The sequence below is a fragment of the Podarcis vaucheri genome, assembly GCF_965113315.1.
Source record: "Podarcis vaucheri genome assembly, chromosome: 12".
Classification (NCBI taxonomy): domain Eukaryota; kingdom Metazoa; phylum Chordata; class Lepidosauria; order Squamata; family Lacertidae; genus Podarcis; species Podarcis vaucheri.
This window is the reverse complement of record NC_138750.1, coordinates 14388865-14416431: the sequence shown is the minus strand read 5'-3', so window position 1 is coordinate 14416431 and position 27567 is coordinate 14388865. Positions and strand designations below refer to the sequence as shown.

Below are 27567 nucleotides of genomic sequence, written 5' to 3'. Positions count from 1 at the left end.
GGCTGAAAGAGGCAGAAGTTATCAGAACAGCTGTACTTTGGTCCTGCTATGTTCAACGACGTCTATATAATTATCTGCCAGTGATAATAATAATGTTACTGAAATGTCCACATAGCACACCATGTTCTGAGGCATTGCTGTGGTTTAACCAGTTTATAAGACAAACTTGTGCTCTGCTGAAGAAAAGGTCAACTGCAATCTCAGTTTGGAGAAGGAAACATGGGTTATACATTTTGTCATTTATAAATAAACATGAGGAACCGTGAAAGTATTCAGTCATTATTATTATTTTTTTGTCAACGTAAAATACACCACAAAAGACTTCCTTTTATTTTGCTTTTCCCTTGCCAATCCTGCATCACATCACACTTTACTGCTGTTTGTCAGATTTTCTGCAACAGTCTAGCAGGCTATAAAGGCTTTATGCTGAGAAAAGAACCCAGGGGATGTGGGAACAGCCTTAAATATAACATGATATATAAGTGGCTGTTAAATTTACCTGGGGAAAGACAGCAAAGAAGCAATTTTAAAAGCCAGCATTTTAAATTGAATGTTGAACTGACACCTTAAGTTCTGAGAAAAGGGACTGCAACAACACATCAGCTCGCAAAGTGGAAGTGCTTTACACTAAGCCTCACTGTTCTCAAAGCCAAATTGAGGCTTGATGCCAGGAAAAATCTATATCCTCAGCTACAAACACAAAGGCTTCCAATGCTGCCCGACTTTCCTTGCCATTAAGTACTCCTGTCCTATTCTGTTGTTTCCAGTGGTTTGACTCTTGGTTTATGAGCAAAATCAGGACCCAGTTCACTACCCTTTGTACGAAACAGCTCTTAAGTTCTGATGCCAGCTAGCTATAGTTATATTACTTGACATCCCAGCATCCATGTACCTTCCTTTTTCCTATGTATCCATTTTCAAGCAGCTGAGGAAACTGTGATGGGTCAGATCTGGTAGCTCACCCATAATGTGTACGATCCCCTGCGACTCCCCGGGAAAGTCAGCATGCTCTGATCTGAGACAGTAGCAGATGTGAGGCCGCTGCTGCTCCTGGACTGCGGCCATTCGAAACCAGCTTCCACCTGCTCATGTTTGGTTTTCTGCTTCCTTATGATCTGCAGCACGTCGAAAAGGAAACAAGGAAGGGTTCAGTGCAGAGCATTGCCACGGGAGCCATACCAAACTGACTTGGGACTGAGTCATCAAGATGTGAGACAGAAGCCTTAACATGGCTTCTTCTTTTCCTCTAGCTCCTGAAAGGTTGATGTTTGGGCAAGTTGTGTGCAGTTCTGTTATCTCAATTCACTGTACTTATAAAAAGCCCAAGAGTGAATCATAACAACAAGGTGTGTGTACACACAGACACACACACACACACACACACACACACACACGAGTACTTCTATTTGCATTGAAAAATCTTATCCTTCTAGAAATTAACCTCACGGTGCATATAGAGAATTAGCAAAACTTTGGAAGTGGGCTAAGACATTAGGTGCTCATTATGTGTAATGTCTATGCAGTCTTACGGCTTGTCCACACTTGTCCCATGCCTAGAAAGTCTGGGTTCCGCTTGCCCAACCGCTTTCCCCAGGAAAACCTGCTCTTTACTGCTGAATTGGAGCAAACATCAATCCATGGGAAACCCAATTGACGTTTGCTCCAATTCAGCGGGAAAGAGAGGGTTTTCCCTGGGGGAAAGCAGAGAGACAAGCAGAAGTGTGGACAAACCCTTAGCCACTAAAACAGATCTAGTAGAGGCATTTTAAAGAAGTATTAAAGGTACTGAGGTTATTTGAATGATACAAATAAGGGAGGGCTATTAGCACAGCATGTTCAGTGCTTTTCTCTGGCCCTAATTTAGCAGACCTAAGCACTTCAGTTTAATAGAGATCATGGTGCTCTATGGCATATTACATTTTAACCTGGGGAAAGAGAATGAAGAAGCAGTTTAAGAAACTGGTATTTTCCCCATGCTTTCTCTTGTTAAGAGAAGACTTGTTTTCACATGCAACGAAGAGGCATATACCTCTGCTGAGTGATACATTTCTCACTGGGTTTCATTTATACTGCCTTACTAAATCCAAGTGCATGTTGATCTACACAGCTATAAGCCCTTGCTGCAATGCAGCACTGATTTCATATATAGAACCAAACAGCCCATGAAGAGGTTAGGGAAACACAGCAAAATACACTCTGAACTAATAATACGTTCTAGTGAACGGAGGGATCCTGCAGTATGAAAGTAAACTGGTTGTCCCCAGTGTAAATGACAAGAGAGGGAAATAGTTTTTTTACTATCAGAACACGGGGGTGGAAGTAATCAAATAGATACACCAACTCATGCCAAAAAAACAACCCACAAGCACCACCACCATACCATTGGGCAGAATAATGGGGTGAGGTGGGGGAAACCCTTGTTTGCCCAACAAATAACACAACATACCCCCTCCTTCTGAGTTGTGTAAAGTTCTGAGCAAAAGCTATTCTTTACACTTAGTTTACTATGTAAAGGGGATTTCCATTAGAGCTATGGAGTTGCAACAGAATTCTATTTATTCTGACTACTGCAGCTTTAAGTAGTCAGGCTTACGACAGGGAAAGCAACCCCTAGAACCACCACATGGCTTGCTGGAACCTTACCTTGCTGTAAGGAGGCATGGACCACCCCTTAACCCACTCAGCCAGTCCCCCACTGGCCTTTTTAATGAGCCAGGAAGGACAAAGATCTAGCACGCCTTTGGTAGCTCTCATATTTCCAGGGATCTGGTCCACACCCTTGGGCTATGCAAATTGGGGGGGGGGGACCCATCCATTATCATTGGACAAGCAGGGGCCAAAGTTACATCCACTTGACCAGTGTCAAGTATTGCATCCAAGTCAGAATGGATCCGAGTGATTTTTGTCAGCAAAGTGCTGAGCAAATTGTGTTGAGTAGTCAAATTTCTCCTCCAGAGTATAAAAGATCCCTGACCACTCAAAACAGCTCTGCTGGATGACTGCTTGCTGATGCAATGGAGGCAGAGAAAAATGTTGGATTTTTATTTTTTTGCTGCCCGCACTGCCACAGAGTAGGTCTTCAAGTAGGCTGCAGCCTGTGTTCAGTCAGACTTGTCCCAAGTATTCTGCCACTGTGGATCAAATTATGAGTTACATTAATTGCATGGCTAGGAGCCATGTTAGGGGTTTTTAGAAATGTAATACAACCTGTTGGGTGGGGCAATTTTCACTGGGACACCAGGGTGTGGGGAGTGTAGCTTAACCATTCTTTCTGAAGCTGTGATCCTAATGAAAGTTGCCACGAAGTTAGAGTTAGGGCCAATGGGAGCCCCCCTAAGCTAACTTTAGACAGGTGGGGTGCTTTTTTGTTGGGATCATGGCTGGAGAGGCAAGTGTCAAAACTCACCTCCCCATGCATTGTTGCCCTGGTGAAAACTTACATCTTCCATGCCTAGGATTACATTAAAAAATAAATAAATGCTGGCATGACAGCTAGAAAATTCTACAAACATACTGATAACTGTTCAAAAGTTTCTATACATTATCATTCCTAGTAGTCAAATCACCTAGTAGCGAAGTCTTGAGTCATACCTTCTGGACAATGGTGGTAGCAAGCTCTTCTATCAGCTCCTCCTTATGGTCCCGTAAGTAACAAGCTTCGTTCTGTTTGTCCTGCACAAAAGGCATGCACGGGTATGTACTGCATAAAGCAACTCTAAAAATGCACAGAATGCCAATAAAGAAAAAAACTGACAGCTGTTGACAAAGCTCAGAAACACCATGGCCCTTCTACTTTGCTCCTTTCATTAATTTCTGTGTGGTTAGAACTTAGGAGGACTAATTTTAATAGCCTCTGGAAAGGTTACAGGGAGTGGACCGACTGCTTTCATACTCTGGACTTCCCAAATGTATCTGGCTTAACGCCGCAGGAAAGATGACGACAGACTAGAACAGCCTTTGGTTTGATTAAAGATGATGCTTTCACTTGGCAAACCAGTCACAAACCCTCCAAACAAGCAATAGGAAATGTTGCCAAAGGAAAGTCTCCAGCACCTTTGCCATCTCCTAAACTCAGGCAAGCCTAAGGCTTGCCAAGCCAAGTGCCTATGGTGGCATTTGAAGAGGTGTGTTGGCTGGAGGAATTGTCAGTAGGTGGTAATCTGTTGCTTGGGGGTGGGTTGGGGGATAGACTTAAAAGTAAGTTATTGTCATCATTCTTGGTGCAATAAAAGGTAAAGGACCCCTGGACGGATAAGTCCAGTCAAAGGCGACTATGGGGTGTGTCGCTCATCTTGGTTTTCAGGTCGAGGGAGCCGGCGTTTGTCCACAGACAGCTTTCAAGATCATGTGAACAGCATGACTAAACTGCTTCTGGCACATAGAGGACCACGACGACTGCCAGAGTGCACAGAAATGCCATTTACCTTCCCACCACAGCGGTACCTATTTATCTACTTGCACTGGTGTGCTTTCAAACTGCTACATTGGCAGAAGCTGGGACAGAGCAACAGCTCACCCCATTGCAGGGATTCGAACCACCAACCTTCGAATTGGCAAGTCCCAGAGGCTCAGTGGTTTAGACCACAATGCTACTTGTGTCCCCTTCTTGGTGCGATAATGAGGATATAACTACACTGCAGAGCTTTTGAATAATGCAATAAAATATCCTATGATGGTGAAGATCAGAGTCTTCTCTGACTACACCGCTCCTGCTAATTAAGCAGGAGCTATCTTTTTTTTTTGGGGGGGGAAGAGGGTGGAAATATCATTATCAAAATAATGAATGTAATTACAATATTCTTACCAAGCTGTCTCCGTACATCTCTGCCTTAGAAATAGCTTCTTCTATTGCTTCTTCTGCAACACGCAAGGCCACAGCAAGGGTGTCCATCATGCTGTGTCCTAAGCAAAGAATGCATTAAAGCATGTTTAGCATTTATGGAACGGAGGAGAGCAGTGAAGTGGAGCAGGGCGGCAGCGAGAAATGCCTGTTTTCCAGAACCCCTCTCTTTCTAGGAAAAATGCATCCATTCACCATTTCCCTTCCAAAAATTATCAGTCTGTGCAGATAAGACTGCACTGTGTTTCAGGTAGGAAGCAGAATTTGCTTGCGGGCAAATAACTCCAATTGACTACAAAGGAAGGCAAATAAATACTTTACATATGATATATAACAAGAGCAATCCCACATCTGAGCTACTCCAGCTGCAGGGTTATCGGATATGGAAAACCCCTGTTACAGCCATGATAGTCAGATATGAGGATAGAATACCACAAATATGCCAGGAGGACACTGTGGTTGAGCTATAACTCCCATCATCCCTGGCCATTGGTCATGTTTTCTGGGACTGATGCGAGCTGCAGATCAGCAACAGCTGGAGGGCCAGAGGTTCCCCACACCTGCCCTAGAGCAACAAGTATACTTAAAGATACACAAAGTTAGGAAAGTGACGGGAAAAGGTGTGGGGTGAAAAGTGGGGGATGAACAAATGATTGGTGTGAAGATGTATAAATACTCTGAAAGCATATCAGAATGAATGCAAAATAGACAGGATGTGTGGAGTTTTTTCATCTTTCAGCACTATTATCATATGGAGGAGATCCATCTATGGTCCAGGTCATTTCATCCAGTAACTCAATTTGCAACAATTTAGTTATAGTAAAACACATGCACTTTTGAACGTAATTACCTTCTGTCTGTCTGTAGAAAGTAGAGTCACTGCCACAAATGCTTCCTTCATTTTCTATCGTTCCCTCACAGAAGCTTCCTGCTTCTACTCAAAAAGAACATCATTGTCATCGTCACTGTCACTGCCATTCACTAATGCCATATATAACTTCAGAAGAAAAGGGTTCCCTCTAGAATGTGGCCGTTATTTCTAAATGCACCACCATTAGAAAAGCAAGCAAACGGGGGGGGGGGGGAGTGAAATATCCTTAACACAAAAGACATGCAGCTGAAAAATAAATCCTTTTTAAAAAGAAGTTATTGTGCTTCGTTTTTCAAAAATATTTCTTTCCAGAGGAGAAAAATTTATCACACCTGGCTAATCCCTGGATTCAGACAATGGCTGCTGGAGTAAGAGAGAGAACTATGAAGTTAACAATAAGCAGAGATTGCAAGCAGAATGCCAGTGCAGAGGACTTGCTTTGAATGTGACATTTTGGGCTTGAAATAGATCACGGATTCCAAAGGGCATCATTTCGTATAAGAAAAGGAAAATTAATCCTGCTTCTGTATCAAATGGAACAAGAGGACTATCTCACAGTCACAGTGGAAAGAGACAAACATCAGTTGCCAGTGATGGAAAAAGAGAGGACTTGTTTCTCTGAAGCCGATATAAGCTCTCACAAACCCTGAGGGGTAAAGTGATGTTTTATCAGTATGGTTAATAAGCCAGTTTTCTGCCACGGACATTATAATAGAATTAGTAGCAACGTTTCCATCATGCCTGATGGGAGAAGAGGAGAGTATGCTAAGCAGCTAAGAGGCAGCCTTGCTCAGCTCTTGGCTCATTTGTCATTTCCTTCCTCCTTCTCTCTCAGCATTGGCTTGGTTCCTGGGACGAGAAGGTAGCTCTTCCCCTGCAAGCCCTTCTTCCCAAACTGCAGCTCCCTACCTAAACTGCTGTTGCAGGCAGTGGCTTGAGTCAGGAGTGGTTAGGCAGCCAGCAGACTCAAGAGAGAGAAATAACCGTAGTTTATTAATATACAAGTTCCATGGAGGAATACAGCGCAGGTACTGTGGCACAGAGATTGAAATCCACATGGATTTTTCAGAGTGATTTGTGAGCAGGATACTGAAAGGAAGTTTCGGGGAGGTGATGGGGTGGTGGTAGGGGGAGACTGGGCATGACACAGGAAGGCTGGTACAATTTAGATGTTCCTGAATTACTCTGACCAAAGAGGAATACTCATCCACCACCCCAAATCATTTCAAACTTTCATGTTTTATTTCTCTTTGAGTCCCCCTTTTCTGTTCATCACTTTCCTGGAAGGGGCTCTATCCAGACACAAAGGATACTTGGCACTTCAGTGTGGTCAGAGGCCAGAACCTCCTCAGCAATGACAGCTCAGGCTTATTCTGGAATGTGCTTTGGAAACAGCAAAAGGGGGTTCTGGACATGCTAGTGTTCTCCTTGCCAACAGCCCAGGCTTCAGGCATGAATGTTGGCGATTATAAACTCTGGGACCCTGTAAGATTCCCCTGCAGCCAATTGGGTTACATCAGGGGTAGCCAACATGGTACCCCTCTATATGTTTTGGATCAGGGATCAGACCATCAAGGATCATGGGAGTTGTACCTCTGTAGGGCTCCCCATTGGTTTCCCCTGGGTTACAGAGGAAGCTCATATAAAGACAAACAATAGACTGAAGTCCTTGTTTTTGTTGTAATTGTACTAATAAATATGATGGATAGAAGACTGATTTCTATCTGTTCTCTGCTGCTTGGAGTTGCTTGGAAGCAAGGGTACCTCTGGGCTGCATTATGTTGGCTGTCTATAGTATGAAAGCACAGATGATGAGTAGCCTCTTACTGCAAGGTTTCTGCCACCTTCGGCTCAGAGATCTTTCCATGCTTTTTTGTTTTTTTTAACCAGCATAATGTTTTCCATCTCCGTAAAGACATTCCCTGATGGGAATTAATACAAAAGAAGGAAAATGTTCCAGCAGAAGTTTGCTAAGATGACCTAACATATAAAGAATGGTACTTGCAAAAAGCAAAAAATAATAATAATTGTCGGTTAAAAATTAGATGTAAGGATTTTAATTGGATTAGAACAAAGCTAAAACAGAGGCACCCTTAAGAATTGATAGCAATTTTTCTATATGTGCTAATTATGGGCAATGGCACAGCCATGGGTACCACCTGCATGGCTTCACATTATGCACACTTCTTCCTTAACTCTGCTGTCAAATGCTTCTCCCCTTCCTGAAACACACTGATGACATCTTCATCATCAGCACCCATGGGCAGTAAATCCTTGAGGAATTGCAAGGAGGCTTCTATAAGTTTCCACCCCAACTAGTTCATTCTGCACATTCATATTCTGGACACTACTGTGCAGCTACACAATGGACATATATAAGCATTGCTTAGACCAGAAACCACTGACACATATTTGCACAATTCTAGCTTCCACCCAGAACACACCACAAAGCCCATTGTTTATTGCCAAGTCTCATGATACAACTGCATTTCTCCCAGCTTTGTTAGGACACAGATTCATGCCTTGATATACATGAGACATTACAGATCAAGAGCCAGTAATAACTTACTACAAGACAGATCCAGAAGAAAAGGTGACAGGATACTATATCATGTCCCATACTGCTCACAGCTAAAATCACTCCAATGCATTTTCAATTTTCCTGGATAATAACACTTTTCTCCCACAGGCCTTGGATAGCAAACCTAGAGATAGCCCACTAATTTAAAACAGCTGGTGACCAGCAACAGGACACATAACAGAGAGATAAACACAGAGGCTAGATCAGAGGCCGGCAACCTAAGGCCCATGGGCCGGTTCCAGCCCATGACTTCCTGAATCCGTGAATCGGTGTGGGGATTCGGTGCTTCTTTCTTCCCGCAGCGCCATTTTTTCTCTCACCGCGGGGACCAACTTCCGCCGTATATGCTATTTCCAGCACACACGCTTTTTCTGGTGCTCTTCCGACCCAGAAAAGCGCCGGAAATAGCTTCAGCACATGCCCAGGTGCGCATGCTCCAGCCCACTGAGAGGTCTGCCAGGGAGTGGACCGGCCCAGCCTCAAAAAATGTTGCCAACCCCTGGGCTAGATCCTGCAACAAGCCTAGATGCATCTTTCTGTCCCTGTATACACTCAGGCAACACTATTACAGGTTCTAAAGTCAGCTACAATACCAGGTTTCCACCCATCTTCCAATGTGATACATGCTCTCATCTGCAAGCAAAGCTCTTCTGCATAGACTGAGCAGGCTGGTCTCTACACATGTGAGTACAGGCAACACACCCACACCCAATTTATGTTCTGGGTGATCGTGGGCATACGCCTCGTCCCACCCTGCCTCGTCCCACCCTCTTCCGGTGTCAAACACGGCACGCACAGTTCTGCATGCATCGAACAAGCGCAAATTAAGAATTGCCTGTAAATGGACACAAATCTGACATCAGAAACTGCAGCAGTGGAAGAACATTTCAGTCTCCCGGCATACCCCTATTGCTGACCTGAAAGTTATCATTCTCCAGCAGAGGAATTTCAAATGGAAACACCAGTTTGAAATTTATAAATCAGACCTAATCAATAACTTTTATTCTGTTTGCTTTAATCTTGAATGCAGACAATAGTTTACAATCCCACTACAGGTAGCAACTAGCATAAGAAAATGAGGATAATGCCACCAGTTACTGCTGTTAAGAAAAGCAAAATAAATATTCATAAGCTTTACACAGAATTCTCACAGATTTATGCTTTGCATTCCTGCCCTCCATACCCATGTATGCACAGATGTGATAAAGTGGACTTGTGCCCATGGACATTTATGCTACAATAAATCTGTTAGCCTTTAAGGTGCCACAAGACATTGCCTCTATACCTAGTATATCAGAACAAGCTCCGGTCTCCAGCCGATGTTTTCTGTATAAATTCTTCAGGACTTTAGCACTTCCAAAACGCTTGAAGCGGCTTTTCACATTATTGTAGTACCATTCCAGCGACTGAGCTCGTAAAAGTCTGGAAGAAAGGAAGAAAGACAGATTTCAGAAAATTTAGAACCAAGCTGGGGTTTCTTTTAAAACAATTTCTCAGTAGTTTTAGGAAGGCTGGGCTGGGGTAAAAATAAGGAAAATATATAAACTCTAATCACCACCCCTGGTTTTAGCCCAGCTCTCTATCATGGTATTTGTTGTAATTTGTCTAATCTGCAAACTGAACACATTTTGATGCTCTTACAACAGATAACATTATGGTTTTAGGTTTGCACAAGCAAATAATTATAGTCATTGTTCAGGTGCTTTGAATTCTTCTTTTCTCTGTTTCGCAGAGGTTTTGAGAAAACATTATTTTCATAACAATGGAACCCACCAAACAATTGGATTCATGGTATGTTGGTCACATCTTCCCCTGCCCCTCCTCCCTTCCTCTGGTGATCAGAAACAATTTTGAAATTCACTTTGCTATGCTTCTGGCGAGTTTTTAATCTGACATTTGTCCGATATATTAATTTCTACCATGAAGTCTAAATCTGTGTATCTTTTCTGCATGAATTCCCTAACAGATTGTGATGAATCTTCTAAAGCTTTTCAGCCTCTTAGCGTTATGTTAAGTCACAAATGTCCCTCCTGATTCCTACTGTATAGAAAGAATCTGGAGGGGAAGGAGCGATCCCTGTTAGAAGGTATTACAATAAAGGGCCCATTCAAAAGATAAATAAGGACACAGTCTGCTTGTTTCAGAATCCTTTAATGTTGACCTGCATTTTGGAAACCACAAGTAACCATGTTCTGCAAATGCAGCCTTTCAATGTATGTAGAAAACTGAATAAACTCTACCTCAAGATCTATATATAGAATCATTTTCTTTCACTTACCTATATTGCAGTATATGCCGATTCTCTCCATGAAATACAAATGCTCATTTAAAGAACACTGTCATTCTCATTTTAAAGGGGAAAATGGCTATAGCTATTTTCTTCTAGTTTCCGTGCTACAAGGACAGCCATATTAATTGTTCGCAGCCTGAAACCCCAAGGCCATAGATTGTGTTATGTAAAGTCAAATCCTATTAACAGGTGGTTTAAAAAAAAATCCACAGAAGCAATATTGTGACTGAGTATCAGGATTATGTGTCATGTGATGATTCAGTCCATATTCAAGTACTGAAAAACTGACTGGTTCAATGAACGAACCCAATGTAAAAGTGTTACTACAAACCATGAACTGATGAGATCACACAAAAGTAGAGTGTAGAGGCAAGAAAAGTAAGGGAAGAAAGAAAGAAAGAAAGAAAGAAAGAAAGAAAGAAAGTTGCTTCCACAGAAGCTCTTCATTCTGAAATGAGAACAGTAGGTAGCAAGCCTGGCCTTAAATCTTGAGTGGTGCCCATGACCTGGTGCAAAATTGAAGTGATGTCGAACCTGGTGCCCATTTCCCTCCAAGGTGAGAGGAAGTGACATAGGCTAAGCCTGGCAAGACAGCTTACTTTATGGCATTAACCCCTTCATGCTTGAATTAGACTCATGCACGCTGGTTATATGAGGCTGGGTCCCTAGAGGCTGATGAAGCTACTCATCAGCCATGCACTTGAAACTGAGCAGTAAAAGAGGCAGAAGCTGCAATGAAGAAACAACTAATTTAAGGTATGAAAACCTTGAAAAGACTTCTTAGCGCTTTGCCAGCACCACAATGGATGCCACAGTTGCATTTTAATAATGGCCCCAAATCTTCTCCGGAAAAGACCATAGGGTGGCACAGGCAGACTGGAGTGCAACATGTGTTGGCAAGAACATTGTCTGGATTCTCCTTAAAAAGTGAGTGATGGCAATTCCAGGCAAGAAGTGTAAAATATGTGTGCGGGACAGGAAAGAATGTGTGTCTTTGAGATTTGTGGTGTGTGTTTGTTTGTGTGTGATAGTTGCTTGACATTCTCCTTGGAAGCGCTGTGCCCCAACTGCCCCAGTGGACCAGCCTTCACAGAGAAAGATATTCATGAGAATCTGAAGATACTGGCAACATTCCTTGCAAGCTTCTAACATTTCACAGATTAAAATAGATGATATGCTTATAGCACCTTTCCCACCCCTCAAAAACCACTGCTCAGGCACCATCCCTCTGCATCAGACATTGCTCAGTGCTCTGTTCCATCTGCTATATTCATTTGCCCTTTGATATCTTCCACTATTTTCCACTCACTGAAAAATCCCAACACAGTAGTGCATTTTTTTAAAAAATAAATCTACCATCACATACTTGTCCTACACCAGGCTATATCAGCAGTCGAAAACAGATCTCAGCATCTCCAGCGTGTGATTCCTCAGTGTACAAATACGTATGCATGTGTGTTAGAGGTTTAATGCATCCATCCACCCACCCACCCACCCACCCAATCAATAATGTAATATCTAGAGATTCTGAGAAAGGAGTGGAACTCTGAAGACTGACAATGCTAGCAGCTCATTGCGTGGCAAGGTCCCAAACCCTCCCAGGAAGTGGAATAAAGACACACGAAATAGTATTTTAGGTTAGTGGGCGAAAAAGGCCACAACTTTATTGGTTACAGAATGTGAGTGGTATTGGCTTAGGCATTGGAAACCACACGACTATATCTGACTCCTACCTGTCTGCAGGAAGTCTTGGAAGGGTTAACCACCAGTAGGGGGAGCCCTGCCGATGCACATCAACTAGGGACTCCCCCAGGGTCACCACTAGGGGTGGTGCCATGGCTCTAGCCCCCCTGTCTGGGGCTTCGGACGGAGACCATGCCCCCAGATTCCTTTAACGGACTACCCTTGAATTAGGAAGGGTACGTGATGGTCACTACCTCCCCTCCCCTTCAACCTAATACTCCAATGCCTAACTGCCTAGTCTTACAAAGTTTGATGATTTGCTATGAGGTAGGAGAAAAAACCAAATGGCCGGTGCCAATTTGCCAAGTGGAAAAATTCCTACCAGGCCCCTTGGACAACCAAGGCAACCAACCGAGGTTCATAGCAAGGTCAAGAAATAAAAGAGCCTAACCTAAGGGAGGGAGGGCAGAAGAACTAGCCGAGTAGGGAGAAAAACTGGGGCGAGTCCTCGGCCCTGGGCAGTTTAAATAGCCCGTGCCACACCGCCAGACCATCCGAATTGGACGGTCTAAGGATGACGTGGCCAAGGACCATCCAATGTTTGCAGGGGCGATCCCACCCTGCGCACGTGAGGAGGGCTTGCTCCCAGCCCGCAACGTCATCTCTCTGGGAACGGGAAATGGCTTACTAACACTATTTTAATGAAGCATCCTCAGAAAGCAAAAACAGGGGAGAAAATGAGGGCAGTGATTTATCACAGAAGTGAAAACAAGGACTGGACCAGGTAAGCTAGCTAAACACTTGGAATGCATGCAGCAAGCACTCAAGGGCTAACCCTTTAGAAACTCTGAAAAATTCCAGGTTTCTTTTTTAAAACCTTTAAGCTCTCAAGCCTGCAGAGGAAACCTGGAGAACAGCAGTGAGTGGAATCAACCTTAAATGCTCCTATATCAGAAGCTTATTTGTAAATATAGCAAAATATAAAACAAGTTTAATTCCCCCAGCTCATCATTTTAAAGACCAGTTTATTATTCTGAGAATATTCAGGTTCTAGGACAAACATACAGCCCTATTCATTTCACTAGCCGTGATCCAATAATTCATCTGATTTTGGAAACACTGCAAAAACCTGTCAAGAGCAAGCCAGAAAACCAGTATTGTAGCTGCAGTCTTTCCACTCTGGCTGGTGCAGTGCTAGATGCTGAACTAATGCTGATACCAGATGGAAGGAAGATGTCTTGTCCCAGGGGCTAAAAGACCTCAGTTTCATTAGTTTCATAAAACAGACACATCTGCCCATTATGGTTTTCTCACCTGTGAAGGAACAGCTTTCTAGACAAAATGAGTAAATGGGTTTCAAATGGAAAATTAAATATATATGGTTTTCAGTCTCCCAAATTCAGTTTTTCCTCGTTTTGCTTATAAAACCCTGTGAAAACCACTCTTCACTGATGTTGCCAGCTACTCTTTCAGAATGCTCCTCAACAATCATTCATATCATGCCGTCTTGACTTAATCCATGGTCCCCAATGTTCTTGGGGTATACCCCAAGGACTTTTCTTCCATTCCTATTTCAATGCTTGATGTCACACGGTCAGGAGACATGCCCCCCCCCACACAAACGAGACACCCCTCCATCATGGTGCTTTAGTGAGCAGACAATATATACTGGCCCTATCTCATATGTTCTGTTTTGCTGCGCCGGGCAGTTGATTAAGGGACCTTTGTAGCACATGTTTGTAGCAAGTATACACCAGAAAAAACAGCTATATTTAAAATCTGGAAGCTGACACATTATTTGGAACATAAAGCTGGCATATGTTCTGCATGCCTGACCTGCCCCTGCCCGCCCCAGAATGAACTAGACATGAATAAATAAAGGAGAACATTGCTTTCGGGTTACCTGTCCACAATAACTATTAAATATTAGCAGATCTATGTTTCCACATATTTGTTTAGTTAGTTAGCACAAACACTTTAAACTAAAAATATGCAGCTCCTCCAATTGCTACAATTATATGTATGACTTAAAACCAACTCACCTGAAGAATTTTGACTACTGACTTTTACACAGTGTTGCGAACTGTAACTAAAACAGCTCTGGGATTTATTGCAGTGAGGGCTTGGCCACACTTACCTTTCCTCCACACTTTCCAGGCATGGCCAGCTTTTTAAAGCTCTGTGTCTGAGTGCCCCCTTTTGTTTTTGCTGCAGAGCTCCCCCCCCCAAACCCCTCCCCCACTCTAAAATGCTGAATTGGAGCAAATGGCAGTCCACAGAAAACCCAGATAGCAGTTTGCTCCAATTCAACTTTAGAGAGCGGGTTTCTGCAGGGAAAGCTCTGGAGCAAAAAGGATGGTGGGGGGAGGTCTTTGGACACAGAGTTTTAAAGTGCGGACCTGTGCCTGGAAAGAGTGGGGCAAAAGGTAAGTTGTGGCTAAGCCCTGAGTTTGCTACCACTAGACATCTATGGCTATTCCACTTCCAAAACAGGGATTACACAGAAGAGTAAAAACCTAGGAACAGGTCTATGACACACACACACACACACACACACACACACCTTTTTATGAACTGTCTTTTGAATCTCACCTAGGGCCTGTCCTTCTACTGGCTAGCACTTGAGTTCTAGGCACATGGAATTATTTCTGATCTTGCTCAATAACACTCATTTAGAGCAATTAAACCCAAGGGCGTATTTGTTGGTAAACATACAGTAGTAAAAGGATAAACAAATACAGTCCAGCTCAACACAAATAAGATTGAGGCACTATTAGTGGGTAGTTCCCTAGACTGGATAAGTGGGGTTCAACCTGTCTGGATGGGATTGCACATACCCTAAAGGAGCAGATACACATCTGGCTCCACTGCTCTCACTGGAGATATAAGGCAGAGTGCTGGCCCAGCAGTGACACTATGCAGGCAGGGATAATCCAGCTTCTGTTGTCTATCCTATGGTAGCCTCTAAGTCAGATGACTGCAATGCATGGTATGTGGGGCTGCCTTTGAAGATGGTTCAGAAATTGTAGCCAGTGCAGAATTCAGTGGCCAGGCTGCTGACTGGGACCAGAAGGTCTGACCGTGTAATGCCAGTTGCATGCCCAACCGCAGAACCCCTGCGCCTGATCTGGAAGGGGTAAAACAAATGGACACGACAATTGTCTGGGATTTAAACTGACCACGACTTGTGTTGATTTCAGATGTAGGAAGCCAAAGGCATTGGGCATGTATCCCTCTCAGCCCCCTCCTGGGGGTCTGAGGTATGACAGGGTCTATTTGGGAGGTGGGTCCATCGCAAAACACAGGTTTACGCAGATGCCCCCCCCCCCCAAAGCTGAGGGAAGCTCTATGGCCCACTAGCCCTAAGCAGCTGGCTCTTTGGACAGAGACTTCCCTCCAGATCCCTCTAACGGAGGCCCTGTTATTGCCACCGCAGGAAAAAAGGGGGAAATAAGTCTCCACTTCAACCCCCCCACTCGAATGGATGAAAGAATACAGGATTCTGCCCAAGGCCTAAACAGCCAAAGTTATGACTATGGGGAAGGCGAAACCTGCAACGCAAGGAAAATTCCTTCCCGGCCCTGAATATGACAACCGTCCAATGACCACAGCAAAGCCCTCCTGGCTGAAAAGGAAACAGTGAAAGCAATAAGCAACTATTAATGAAGGGAGGGGGCAGGGTAGGTGACACTCAGCAGTGCCAGGTGGGTGGACCTGAGTGAAGCCTGCTTCCTTTGGGTCCATTCCCCAAGCCACAGCTCCAGGCTGCTGCATTTGAATTGCCCGGTTTGGCAGGAACCTGTGAGCCTCTGCGGTGGCCAAGGGGGGTACTGGCACTGTCAAAACATGGCGTGGCGCAGTGGGGCGGGCCAAGGGAGGCACTGCGTCAGGCGGCCGCCACCACCACTCTTTGGGAAAGGCCTGACCGTGTCACACCAGTTCTGGCCTGGCTCCACTGACTACTGATGGGTTTCCAGGCTCAACTCACATTGCTGGTTTGGATCTATAAAGCCTTATGCAGCTCAGGAACCCAGCAGCTCAGGAACCCAGCGCCTCTCCAGCCTGGGCCTGAGTTTGTTATCAGAGGTTCTTCTCGGTGTGTCTCCTCTGGCAGATGTGAACTTTTTCAGTGGTAGCTCCCAGAAGGCTTACCCCAGGCAAACCCTAGTGTCTAAGGATCTACTTAATATATTCCTGTTTGCAAGACATTATTATTATTATTTAGAAAAGAAACCGAAAGATAAATGTTCTCACATCTATTCATGCATATTCTATGCATTATTTGGAAGTTTGATAACTCACTAGCTATAAAACGTAGCTTAGCAACTATCTAAGATTTAGCATACTCTTATGTTGTCATAAACCATGGTGTTTCCCTAGAATGGGTGATTTATGACACTGACATTCTCTCTCTCTCTCTCTCTTTTTTTAAAGGGAAACTTTTGGAAACAGACTTTTGCTTTGCAACTGTTGGCCAACCAGGAACGAGAATTGTGATTTGCAAGTTTGGGGCCAGCCAAGCAGGAAGCTAGTTTTGTTCATGGCCCTTGTAGGTGTTCTGTTAATTACTAAATTGCAAATGAGGCAGGAAAGGAATCTCTATCAGAGTCGGGAAATTTTACAGTTAGCTAGGTACTCAACAGGTAGGCAGGACATGTGTTATGTTCGAAGAGTCAGTGGCTCTGTATGAGACCTTGGGGACACATTTAATGGTTCTTGATATGTGAGTAATGCAGCATGTTCTCATAGCAATCTCGGAACCAGTTATAGACAGTTAAAGTATCAAAACAGTGCATTTCTGGCCATTTCTGTTCATTTACATTCCAAATAAAAATATTGTAATCATAATAGCAAGATAATGTAAAACTTCTGCAGCTGTTCCTTTGATGAGTGTATCAGCATATGAAATCTGCAGCTGAAACACAACAGACTTTCTGTATAATAACTTTTGAATTGATCTGTTTCAGGAGACATTTTAAATGACAACAATTTTCTGTTAAAAATGACAGAAGTACAAAAGCACATGAATTGTGTTGTGCAGTATTAAATATTTCATTAAATAATGGCATGCAGTGCTGCATTTCAAAGCAGATTATTGATAAATACCACTTGTCCTAATATAACCTGTACACAAAACCTAACATAAGGTTATGAAATGTGGTTACTGTGTGTTTCTATCCTGCTTTGTCAAACTGGAATGACTTGCATGCCATTCAGAAGATTCCAGTTTAAAAGAGAAACCTAACATTCTATGATACCTAGCAGATATCAAACAAAGCAATGTATAAATCATAAATTAGTTATTTAAAATTACCTAAGAGGAGGTTTCTGTTTCTGCAAGCTTCACATCTGTCCAAGGATTCTCGAAAAATAGCAGAACAAAAATCTGCAGTTGCTGAAGCATAAAAAATATTCGCAAAAGAGATACAAGGTCATCTCTATTTGAAAAAATAAATAGCACAGGATGAACCTGTTGATATTGCAGAGTCCTTTGCACAACGGAATGATGAACAGTACGTGCCACATGCTTAAAGTTGCTTTATTTTCAGTTCATTGTTGAGAAATTACAAACATGCATCTTGCCTCTGCTGGAGCAGAGAAGCAACTCTCCTTCTCCTCGGAATAACGAACACCGAGAGCAGAGAGAAACAGGAAACTAGTGTACGTCACATCCAGCTTCCCATTCCCGTGGGAAAACCCAACAGTACTCTGACTGTGGAATGTAAACATTGTCTTGTGACAAGCACTTTGCTGCACAGTGAAGAGAGCAGAAACCAACATCCTCCCCCTTTCCGTGAACATCACTGGGCAGCGTGTTCGTACAATATCAGTACAAACCCAACTTCTGTACATAGGTACAGTGTTGATCCCTTGATACAATCTTGGACAATACATCAGCAGGAATTTCATTACCTGGCATATAGGACACCTTTACGAGTCCTTTCTGAATATGTTCCCTAGCATGTTGCACCTTCAATTGCAAGTGCTTCGTGCTTTGCTTACAACCTTCCGAATTCAGCAAAGCCAAACATGCTTTGTTGTCCTGGTAAACCTGGATTGGACATTTGACAGGAATTTTCATGTCTTTGCACAATTGTAACAACCATTCACAATCCTTAAGTGAATAAGACAGTGCATTCAGTTCAGCTTCACAAGTACTTAAGCTAATTGTTGTTTGCTTCTTGCATGACCAATCAAATAGACCCTGATTGTACATGTAGCAAACTCCAGACGTACTTTTCCTGTCTGTAGTGTCACTTCCAAAACTTGCATCTGCAAAAATCTCAAGACCACCATACTTCTGATTGTTAAATCTCAGTCTGTAATGCATAGTGCCTTTCAAATAGCGTGCTATGCGTTTCAGAGCTTTCCAATCCTTAACAGTAGGATTGTTAACTTGTCTGCTTAGCAAATTACAGCTAACAGCAATGTCAGGTCTTGAACATCTGGCAATGAAGTTTAGCTTGCCTAGCACACTTCTGTACAGTGTAGTGTCTGAAAATGCTTCTTCAGTGTCTTCTACCTGATAACCTGTTGTCATCGGTGTGTCTACAGGGTTAGCATCCATCAGGTTTAGTTTGCTTAACACATCAGCAATTTTCCTTGACTGGTGTACTAGAATGTTACCACTTTGATCTTTCTCTATTTCCAGAGATAGGTAGTTGTTTACCTCACCAAGATCTTTCATGTCAAAATGCTCTTTCAGTTGAGCTAGGGCATTATTGTACATTGTGACATCTTTCCAAAAGAATAAAATATCATCAACATAAAACAAACAGTACAGTTTCTTTTGCCCCTCCTCTTTGACAAACACACATGGATCAGCTTTCCCTTGCTGAAAACCTAGAGAAAACAATGCTTCAGTGAGTTTTGTGTGCCAACACCGTGCACTTTGTTTGAGACCATAAAGGGACTTCTTCAGAGCACAAACAAATCCCTGTTTTACCTGTACGCCATCAGGTGGAAGCATATAAAGTGATTCACCTAGAGATCCGTACAAAAACGCTGTATTCACATCGTGGTGACTAATGTGTAGATTCTCCTCTGCAGCTAGCTTGAGCATAAGCCTAATGCTCTCATATCTCACCGTGGGTGAGTAGGTCTCGTGATAGTCTTCACCTGGTACCTGTGCAAAACCTCTGGCTACCAATCTGGCTTTGTGTCTGACTATCTTGCCATTTTTATCTGTCTTCGCTTTGAAGACCCATTTGCTTCCAAGCAGTTTCATTCCTGGAACTACTGGAACTAGCTCCCAAGTTTTGTTCCTTTCTAAGGAATCAAGCTCAGCCTTCATAGCATTTAACCAAGGCTCAGCTTCCTTAGAATCCAAATCCTGGATTTCTTGGAAACTTGAAGGTTCAAATACCTTCTTGGAGCTTTTAACAGCTGCTACTGCTGTCTTAGCAAATTCATCAGCAAATCTCTTTGGAGGTCTGCCTTTTGTGGCTCTTTGTGACCTACGAATCAGCCTTTGGTCTTCAACACTTTCCTCTTCCTTCTTAGGAGAAAATTGACCTATTGTGAACAATGGTTCCTCCAATTCCTGATCAGAGCTTTCAGAGGGTCGCATAGAGGCTTTCGCACTCTTGAAATCCTCTGACTTATCTGATTCAGTTTCAGACTCAGAATCAGAACCTTCATCAGTGGGTGTGGGTTGTTGTTGCTTATCCTCAGTCTCATCACTGTCATCAGGATAACATTGAAAAATTCCCACGTTCTCCCCCCACTTGGCATTGTACTCTACACTCCTTGTGAGCCTTATTGTCTTAGAGTCAGTCATCATTATTCTGTAAGAACCTTTCTGATAACCTAGAAAGATACCATGCAATCCACGTTTGCCTAATTTGGAGCTTTGTGGTGAGTGAATCCACATATCAGAACCAAAAATTCTCATGTGTTTGATGTATGGTTTCTTGCCAAACATCTTCTCATAGGGGGTACAACCAATCGCTGAAGATAACCTGCGATTGTAACTGTAAACAAAACATGAGAGAGATTCGGCCCAATAACTCTCTGGAAGATTGGCATCATGCAGCAAGGTTTTTAACCCTTGAAGCAATGTTTGATTTGCCCTTTCGCAAAGTCCATTCTGCCATGGCGAGCGAGGACTGGACAAATCGTGTTGAATTCCTTTCTCAGTCAGAAAAGCTTCAAACTGCTGAGAAGTGAATTCTCCCCCGCGATCTGTGAAAAGAATTTTTATCTTCTTACCATGCACATTTTCCAACCAAGCACAGAATTCCTTAAACCTTGGAAACGCCTCTGATTTCTGCTTGAGATTGTACACGTAAATATACCTGGAAAATGCATCAATGAGAACCATGAAGAACCTATTGCCACCTAAAGAGGGCGATAGTGGACCGACTAAATCAGCATGAACAACCTGGTATGGTTCTGTAGCTTGCCTACTAGACACCTTACCTTTCGCAGCCATTTTCACCTTGTTTGCTGCGCATGCCTTGCACTTCATGTGGTACCTGCAGGGTTTAATAGTCATACCTTCAACCAAGGTAGGCATTTTAGATACTGCCTCAAAATGCAAATGACCAAATTTCCTGTGAAAATCATGAATACATCCTGCATGCAAACTTTTGTTAGAACCTGCAATGCAACAAGTATCATTCTGCACAACATCATCATAATACAAAACAAACAAACGATCAACACATTCAGCATGCAATACATAATCGTCTTTCTTTGTGATGGTGCATTTCTTGTTCTTGAAGGAAACGTCAATGTTCCGTTCATTCAGCTGCATCACACTGAGAAGATTGTGTGTGGCATCTGGAACGTAAAGTACATCATGTATCTCTAAGTCCAAACTGTGAAGAACAACAGTTCCGTAGCCTTGACTGGGGATTGTGTGGTCATCCGCCTGGTGAATCGCACCTTCCTGCGGTGTAAAAGACACGAACAGTCTCTTATCGTTGCACATGTGGTGTGTAGCTGCTGAATCAACAACGAAGAAAGATCTAGACGTCTTCTGGACCTTTGCAACCTTTGGAGTGAAGCGTGAGACCATTGCCTTGTGCTGCGTTGTCCTGGAGACCGGACCTTTGCCTTTGCTTTGGCCTTTTCCACGCGATGAGCTTCCGCTGCGCTGCTCTGCCTTGGCCTTGGGATATTTGCATTCCCTCTTCATATGGCCTAGACGCCCACACGAGTAGCATTTCACTGCCTTCAAAGCTTTGGCGCCCTCTGGTGGTTCCACTGCACTCTGGGATGACATCTGTGAAGACTCCCCCTTACCCATGCAGCTAGCACCCCGGCGATCTGCTTCATTCTGGATCACGGCAGTAACATAGGCTACTGTGAGTTGAGCAGTTGGTTGAACAGCAATCTGAGTGGCAACGGACTCCCAACGTGGACCCAAAGAATGTAGTATCATGAAGGAATACACAGCCTCCGGAAAGTTGAGTCCTCTCTGGTGCAACTCATGTCTCAGATTTTGCATCTCCATCAGGTGTTTACTCACATCTCCACCTTCAGCAAGAGCCATATCATGCAGCTTGGCATAATAGTACATTGAGGAACCAGCTTCTGTCCTCAAGTGAGCCTGTCTTAAAGTGTCCCAAATTTCTCTGGCTGTGGTCTTTCCACGCAACAGACAGAGCTCTTCTGGGGATACTATCAACGTAAGCGTTCCCCGTGCTTTGGAATCATTAGCATTCCAATCAGCTGTAATTGGAGCTGGGGGGTTGTCTGTAATAACATTAAACAGACCTTCTTTCCGCAGAACTGCCTCTGCATATAGCACCCACTCCGTGTAGTTATTCTTATTGAGCTTAGGAATCCCAAATGCATCAACCAGCTTTGCGTTAGCCATTTTCTGCTGCTTAAAACGAGCTGCGTCACAGTCCTGCAGCTTTAGCCAAAAGCACTATTAAAAGTACTTTCGTTTTCCCAGCCATCCAAGCCTGTGAGCTTGTGCCTTTTGGAGCCTTTGCCTGTTACGCGGCAAAACGGCTTTAAAAGTTCAAAGTCCAGCCATAAAGCATAAACAAGGAGCTGGCAGGCTGCTCCGGGAGCATGAGCACATACCTTCATCAATCAAACTTGACGCGCAGAGCAGATAACGCCGATCCGTTCCTCTGTTCCTCTGCCGGCATTCCTCAGTTTGATTTACGTCTTTCTGGGCCCGATAACCAAAATGTTGATATTGCAGAGTCCTTTGCACAACGGAATGATGAACAGTACGTGCCACATGCTTAAAGTTGCTTTATTTTCAGTTCATTGTTGAGAAATTACAAACATGCATCTTGCCTCTGCTGGAGCAGAGAAGCAACTCTCCTTCTCCTCGGAATAACGAACACCGAGAGCAGAGAGAAACAGGAAACTAGTGTACGTCACATCCAGCTTCCCATTCCCGTGGGAAAACCCAACAGTACTCTGACTGTGGAATGTAAACATTGTCTTGTGACAAGCACTTTGCTGCACAGTGAAGAGAGCAGAAACCAACAGAACCATGCAAATGAATTCTGTAATCCTGATTATTAAAAATGTGCACAGCTTTTTATTTACAATACGAACAGCAAAAAGTCAACAACCTGACCCGAGATCTGCTCCTCACTTCAAGAACACGTTGCAAACAAACAGCTGGAAAATCCGAGCTACAGAGAGGAAGAAAGCACTCACCGCTATTAACAAAAAAAGCAATTGAAATTCATTTGAAGCTCTCTTAACAAACCACATTATTACCCACCCACCCCTTGAATTTCTTATACTACATCTGCTCAGATTCAACTTTTATCTCTAAATGGTTAATCCTTCACTCTGGAAGTCTAGCCTTTGCAAAAAATAGAGATGTGAAGCCTTCTTATAGAAAGCATGTACGTCATATTTCATCCTCCCACTCGGAGAAGCTGTGGATATTTGGAGATGTGCAAACTGTTCAAGGCAGCATACTGCATACGTGTGGACAGAGGAGGTATCAGATAAACAACTAGCTCTACAAATGCAAGTCTCAGCCCTTAGTTACATTGCAGTTCTTAAGAGAATTTGGGTACCTCTAAGGTGCCTTGTTGGGGCAAGATTCCCAGGATATGGGAAAGTATACATTATACTATATATGTACTATATAATGTACTATAACATAGTATAATATGGTAATATACTATCATAGCCCAGAAAACCTCAGTTACTATCCAGGGTCATCTGAGCTGGCCACAGCTGCAGAAATGTGACTTGCTTAACACACTAGAAGCCACTTCTAGCCTTGCTTGACTGGTTAAAGAAGCAACATGGGTTTCCTTATACTTTCTCCAGGGAATGCTAACGGTAGTTTAAATGGACTGAGGAGAGTTCCTACTGCATGTGGCCTATATATTCTGCTATACTTTTTATGGTATGCATTTTATATGCAAATAAACATCTAAGCATTCTGTGCAGCAGGGTAATTCTGGTTTTGCTCCCAGGAAACACAGCAAAGTAATGCCTTCAATGTTTTATGCACTTTGCAAGCGGAATATGATTTGAAACCACCTGGGAACAGTTACTTTTGCTTCTTTATTTATTTTCCCTCCTATGAGCCACTAATTGGAAAAGTGATGCATTTAAATGCACATCTTTTTCCAGCAGTGCTGCTGTGTTCATACAGTATGTTCAGCCAGGAACCAGATGCTAGAAATGTCAATTTTGCCAGCTGTCCAGCAGCCTACCAAAAGGTAGAGGCCAGTTTAGGAGATTAGAAGAAACCACTCCCCGCTCTAAAAACAGAATCTACACATTATACAAATGAGATTTTTAATCCAAGTTTACCTAGCCAAAAGGGGTTAGAAATCTGAGCACAAATGCCAATGAGTTTTGGATGCCCATAGGCACTTATCTGAAAAACTGGAGAATTTGGAAAAACAAAGCCTATTCCGTTGCCACTTGCAATTTACTCCCTGGCTCTTCTGACCACATTGTAAAGCAAACAAGTGTCTATCAGCTACCCGGCACAGCATTAATTTGGAGTCTGTTTGTCAGGAGTGCATGCAAGAGCCAAGCCCTGTGACCGGTAGGGCTTCGCAGGACTGGGGCTTTCCTAAGTTTGTTCTGAAGAGGCAAGGCACAGGTGAGGCCGATTGGTAACACACAGCAAGAGCCGGGAAGGGATATAAAGTCAGCATTTCCCTTTGGCTCTTTGCCACAGCAACACGCGTCCTGCCTTGCTGCATTTGGCTTCTTGACTACTTGCTTCCTGACTCTCGGACCCTAGACTCCTGGTTTCCTAACTCTCAGACCCTTGACTCCTGGTTTCCTGACCCTCGGACCCTTGGCTTCTTGACTCCCAGCTCTCTGACCCTTGGACCCTTGGCTTCTGGACTCCCGTTCCTGCTCCCACCCCGCCGTCTTGCCCCCGGTCCCGACGTCCTCTGCCAGGACTTTGACAGCCTGTAAACCGGACCATGACACTGTTTTTCCTTGAAAATTTTGGGCAAACGTGACATTCGGCATGTGTCAGAATGCAGGCATTGGGCCTGGGAAGCCATTTTGGCCAAGCCACACCCATCTTTCCTGCACCTGATGTAATGTAAGGATGCAGGTGCCTGCCGAAAGCAAGGATTGCAGGCCCTGTGTCTTTCCTTATGTGGTTTGATTTCAAACCACATAGATAAAGGAAAATAGGTTGCCTGAGTGGACTGTGACATCAAGTGATAGGCGTGTTCCCCATCACTGCTATAAAGGGAGAGCATTTAAAGTGTGGCATGGCTGAGGAGGAGATGGGTACTAGACTGTTCCCCTACCCACACTTCTCCTCTCCCAAAGAACAAGCAAACCAATCAAGCCAGGTTCCTCCCAGCAGCTGTTTTCAGAGATCAGTATAGTGAGAGCAACAGGGGATAAGCAGTACTTAGGGGGGCAATGTGGACAGCACCCTCCCTGGATCATAATTTAATTTGTCCCTCAACACACATTTATGGGAAATGGACAATAATTCAGTTTCAATGCACAGGTATGGCAGTCAAATCTAGCATGTTTCACATAATTTCCAGGCTGGCCAACAAGTGAAACCAACAAAAACTTTGATACGAGTCTTCATGAGACCAAATATTCCATAGCCCTGTTTGGCTGAAACCTTTTTCTTGCCTCAGAGAACTAATTTCCCTTGCACAACCTGTTAAATCTCTTTATGTTTTAATTATGGGTGAGGTCCACTGAGACCTCACACGGTCACAGCAAAATGCAGAAGAAGCAACTGGCTTACAAAAAAGTGTGGTGGCATCTTGTCATGCCCTTTACACTATTCCTGACTCTCAAATCTTTCCTACTGCCATCAGTTTTTGAGAGGTGCTGACTTTATTTAAGGTACATGGTGTGCTGCTGAAGAACAGCGCCAAAAGTTAAAATACAATATCAACCCATCATCAATCAATAAAACAATAAAGGGCAAAGTAAAAACATCAGCAAGGAAATTTAAACAAATAGTCCACACATAATAAGCTCATCACATTACGAGCTGCTTTGCCTAATGATGGCACTGCATTCTTGCAAAAAAAAAAAAAAGTCCCCGCTTCAGATATTTCACACCACAAAGCTTTTACAATTATCATACGTATAAACTGGGCCAAATACTCAGTCGAGAACACTCTCCCCTAAATTAAGCAGATCCTAAAGGTCAGTAGGAAGGACACGGGTGGCGCTGTGGGTTAAACCACAGAGCCTAGGGCTTGCCGATCAGAAGGTCAGTGGTTTGAATCCCCGCGACAGGGTGAGCTCCCGGTGCTTGGCCCCTGTTCCTACCAACCTAGCAGTTCTAAAGCACGTCAAAGTGCAAGTAGATAAATAGGTACCACTCTGGTGGGAAGGTAAACGGCGTTTCCGTGCGCTGCTCAAGTTCGCCAGAAGCGGCTTAGTCATGCTGGCCACATGACCCAGAAGCTGTACACCGGCTTACTCAGCCAGTAAAGCGAGATGAGCGCCGCAACCCCAGAGTCGTCCACAATTGGACCTAATGGTCAGACCTTTACCTTGAAAGGTCAGTAGAAGAATGGGCAAAATAGATATTTCAGATCAGCCATGATCAAACCTCAGACCGTTGTTGAGCATGTGAACAACTGGGAAGAGAACTGGGTAAGCAAACTGGGCTGGTGGTGGTGGGGAGGTTGAGTGAGAGTAGCATGATCATGGGGCGAAGGGGGGATGCTGAGCTTGCACCAGTGGAATGACCTAAGGGAGGGGGAGGGGCAGCAGTACAGGTGAGCTGGGGAGGTTTGGGGAGGAGTAAGGGGTTTAGGCAAAGAATAAGAGAAAGGGGGCTTTGAGCAAGGTTGGTGGGGGTAGGGGGGGTTGGTGACCAAAGCGAGCAGGGGTACCAGCCCCATGTATCATATACTTTTGTTATATGCTTGCTCATCTACTACATTTTGGTGTGTCATGCTGTTGTTAAAGGACCCAAAGTGGCACCAGGGGCAGGAAACACATCCCTAATGTTCAATTCTGTGACATTAAGCAGCGGAGTAAATTATTATGCCAAAATTTAATCTTCACTTAAATCTAACGTAAGAAATTAAAAAACTTTAAGAAAAGCCCTCTTGGGTCAGCCCAAAGGGCTATCTAGTCTAGCATCCACAATGACCAGCATGCGTATGGGAAGCCTGCAAGCAAGAGTTGAGTGCTACAGCACTTTCCCCACAACAACAACAACAACAATTTGTTATTCATCTGACTGGGTTGCCCCAGCAACTGGTATATACAGAAGCGTACTGCTCCCAACACTGGTGGTAACACACAGACATCATAGCAAGAAGCCACTGATAGCATTATCGTGAATTGGTCTAAATGCCTTTTGAAGCCTCAGATAAGGAAGCTAACCTTAAGAAGAGCCAAACATTTATGTTAGAAGATCAGCATTTTCACATTGGAGCTCTTGAAGAGGAAGGGTGGGGGTACAGCTTTAATAATAGGTTTCTTGGTTCTCCTTGTTAACCACACTGGAATCCTTTTGGTCTGGGCAATACATCTATTCGAGATGTTATCTGTTTGGGCTTGTAAACAACTCGCATGCAAGGATTTTGTATATTTTGGTTAGCCATGAAGGCAAGCATTCTAAATAGCTGACTATACGAGGAGAGCTGAACTGTTTGATATAATATAGTGATAATCTGCATTAAGTATACTTAGTATTCATTCCGATTAATTCAGCTAAATTGAATTCAGCTGAAACAGTGGTAGGGCAAACAATAAATCCTTACTCTACCACCAGCTGTTCACAACATTGTACATAACTCATGCAATCCTTTCCTTTTGTACAAAAGCTAGACTCTTCTAGCCAAAACACTGGGAGTGTGGCTGATTTTTTTTTTTAATGACTGATGCTT

The 27567-nt window shown here is 43.6% G+C and overlaps 1 protein-coding gene across 6 annotated transcripts in view; it reads right to left on the bottom strand.

The window, feature by feature from the left end:
* Positions 1–27567, bottom strand: part of MYRIP (myosin VIIA and Rab interacting protein) — a 151771-nt gene that overhangs the window by 39693 nt on the left and 84511 nt on the right. For all 6 annotated transcript variants that reach the window (XM_082193005.1, XM_082193000.1, XM_082193004.1 and 3 more), the window contains exons 4-8: positions 9578–9714; positions 5691–5774; positions 4805–4902; positions 3592–3672; positions 963–1115 (exon numbers count right to left, since the gene is read on the bottom strand). In XM_082193005.1, the coding sequence (XP_082049131.1) occupies positions 963–1115; positions 3592–3672; positions 4805–4902; positions 5691–5774; positions 9578–9714 (553 nt within the window). The remainder of the gene's footprint in view (positions 1–962; positions 1116–3591; positions 3673–4804; positions 4903–5690; positions 5775–9577; positions 9715–27567) is intronic.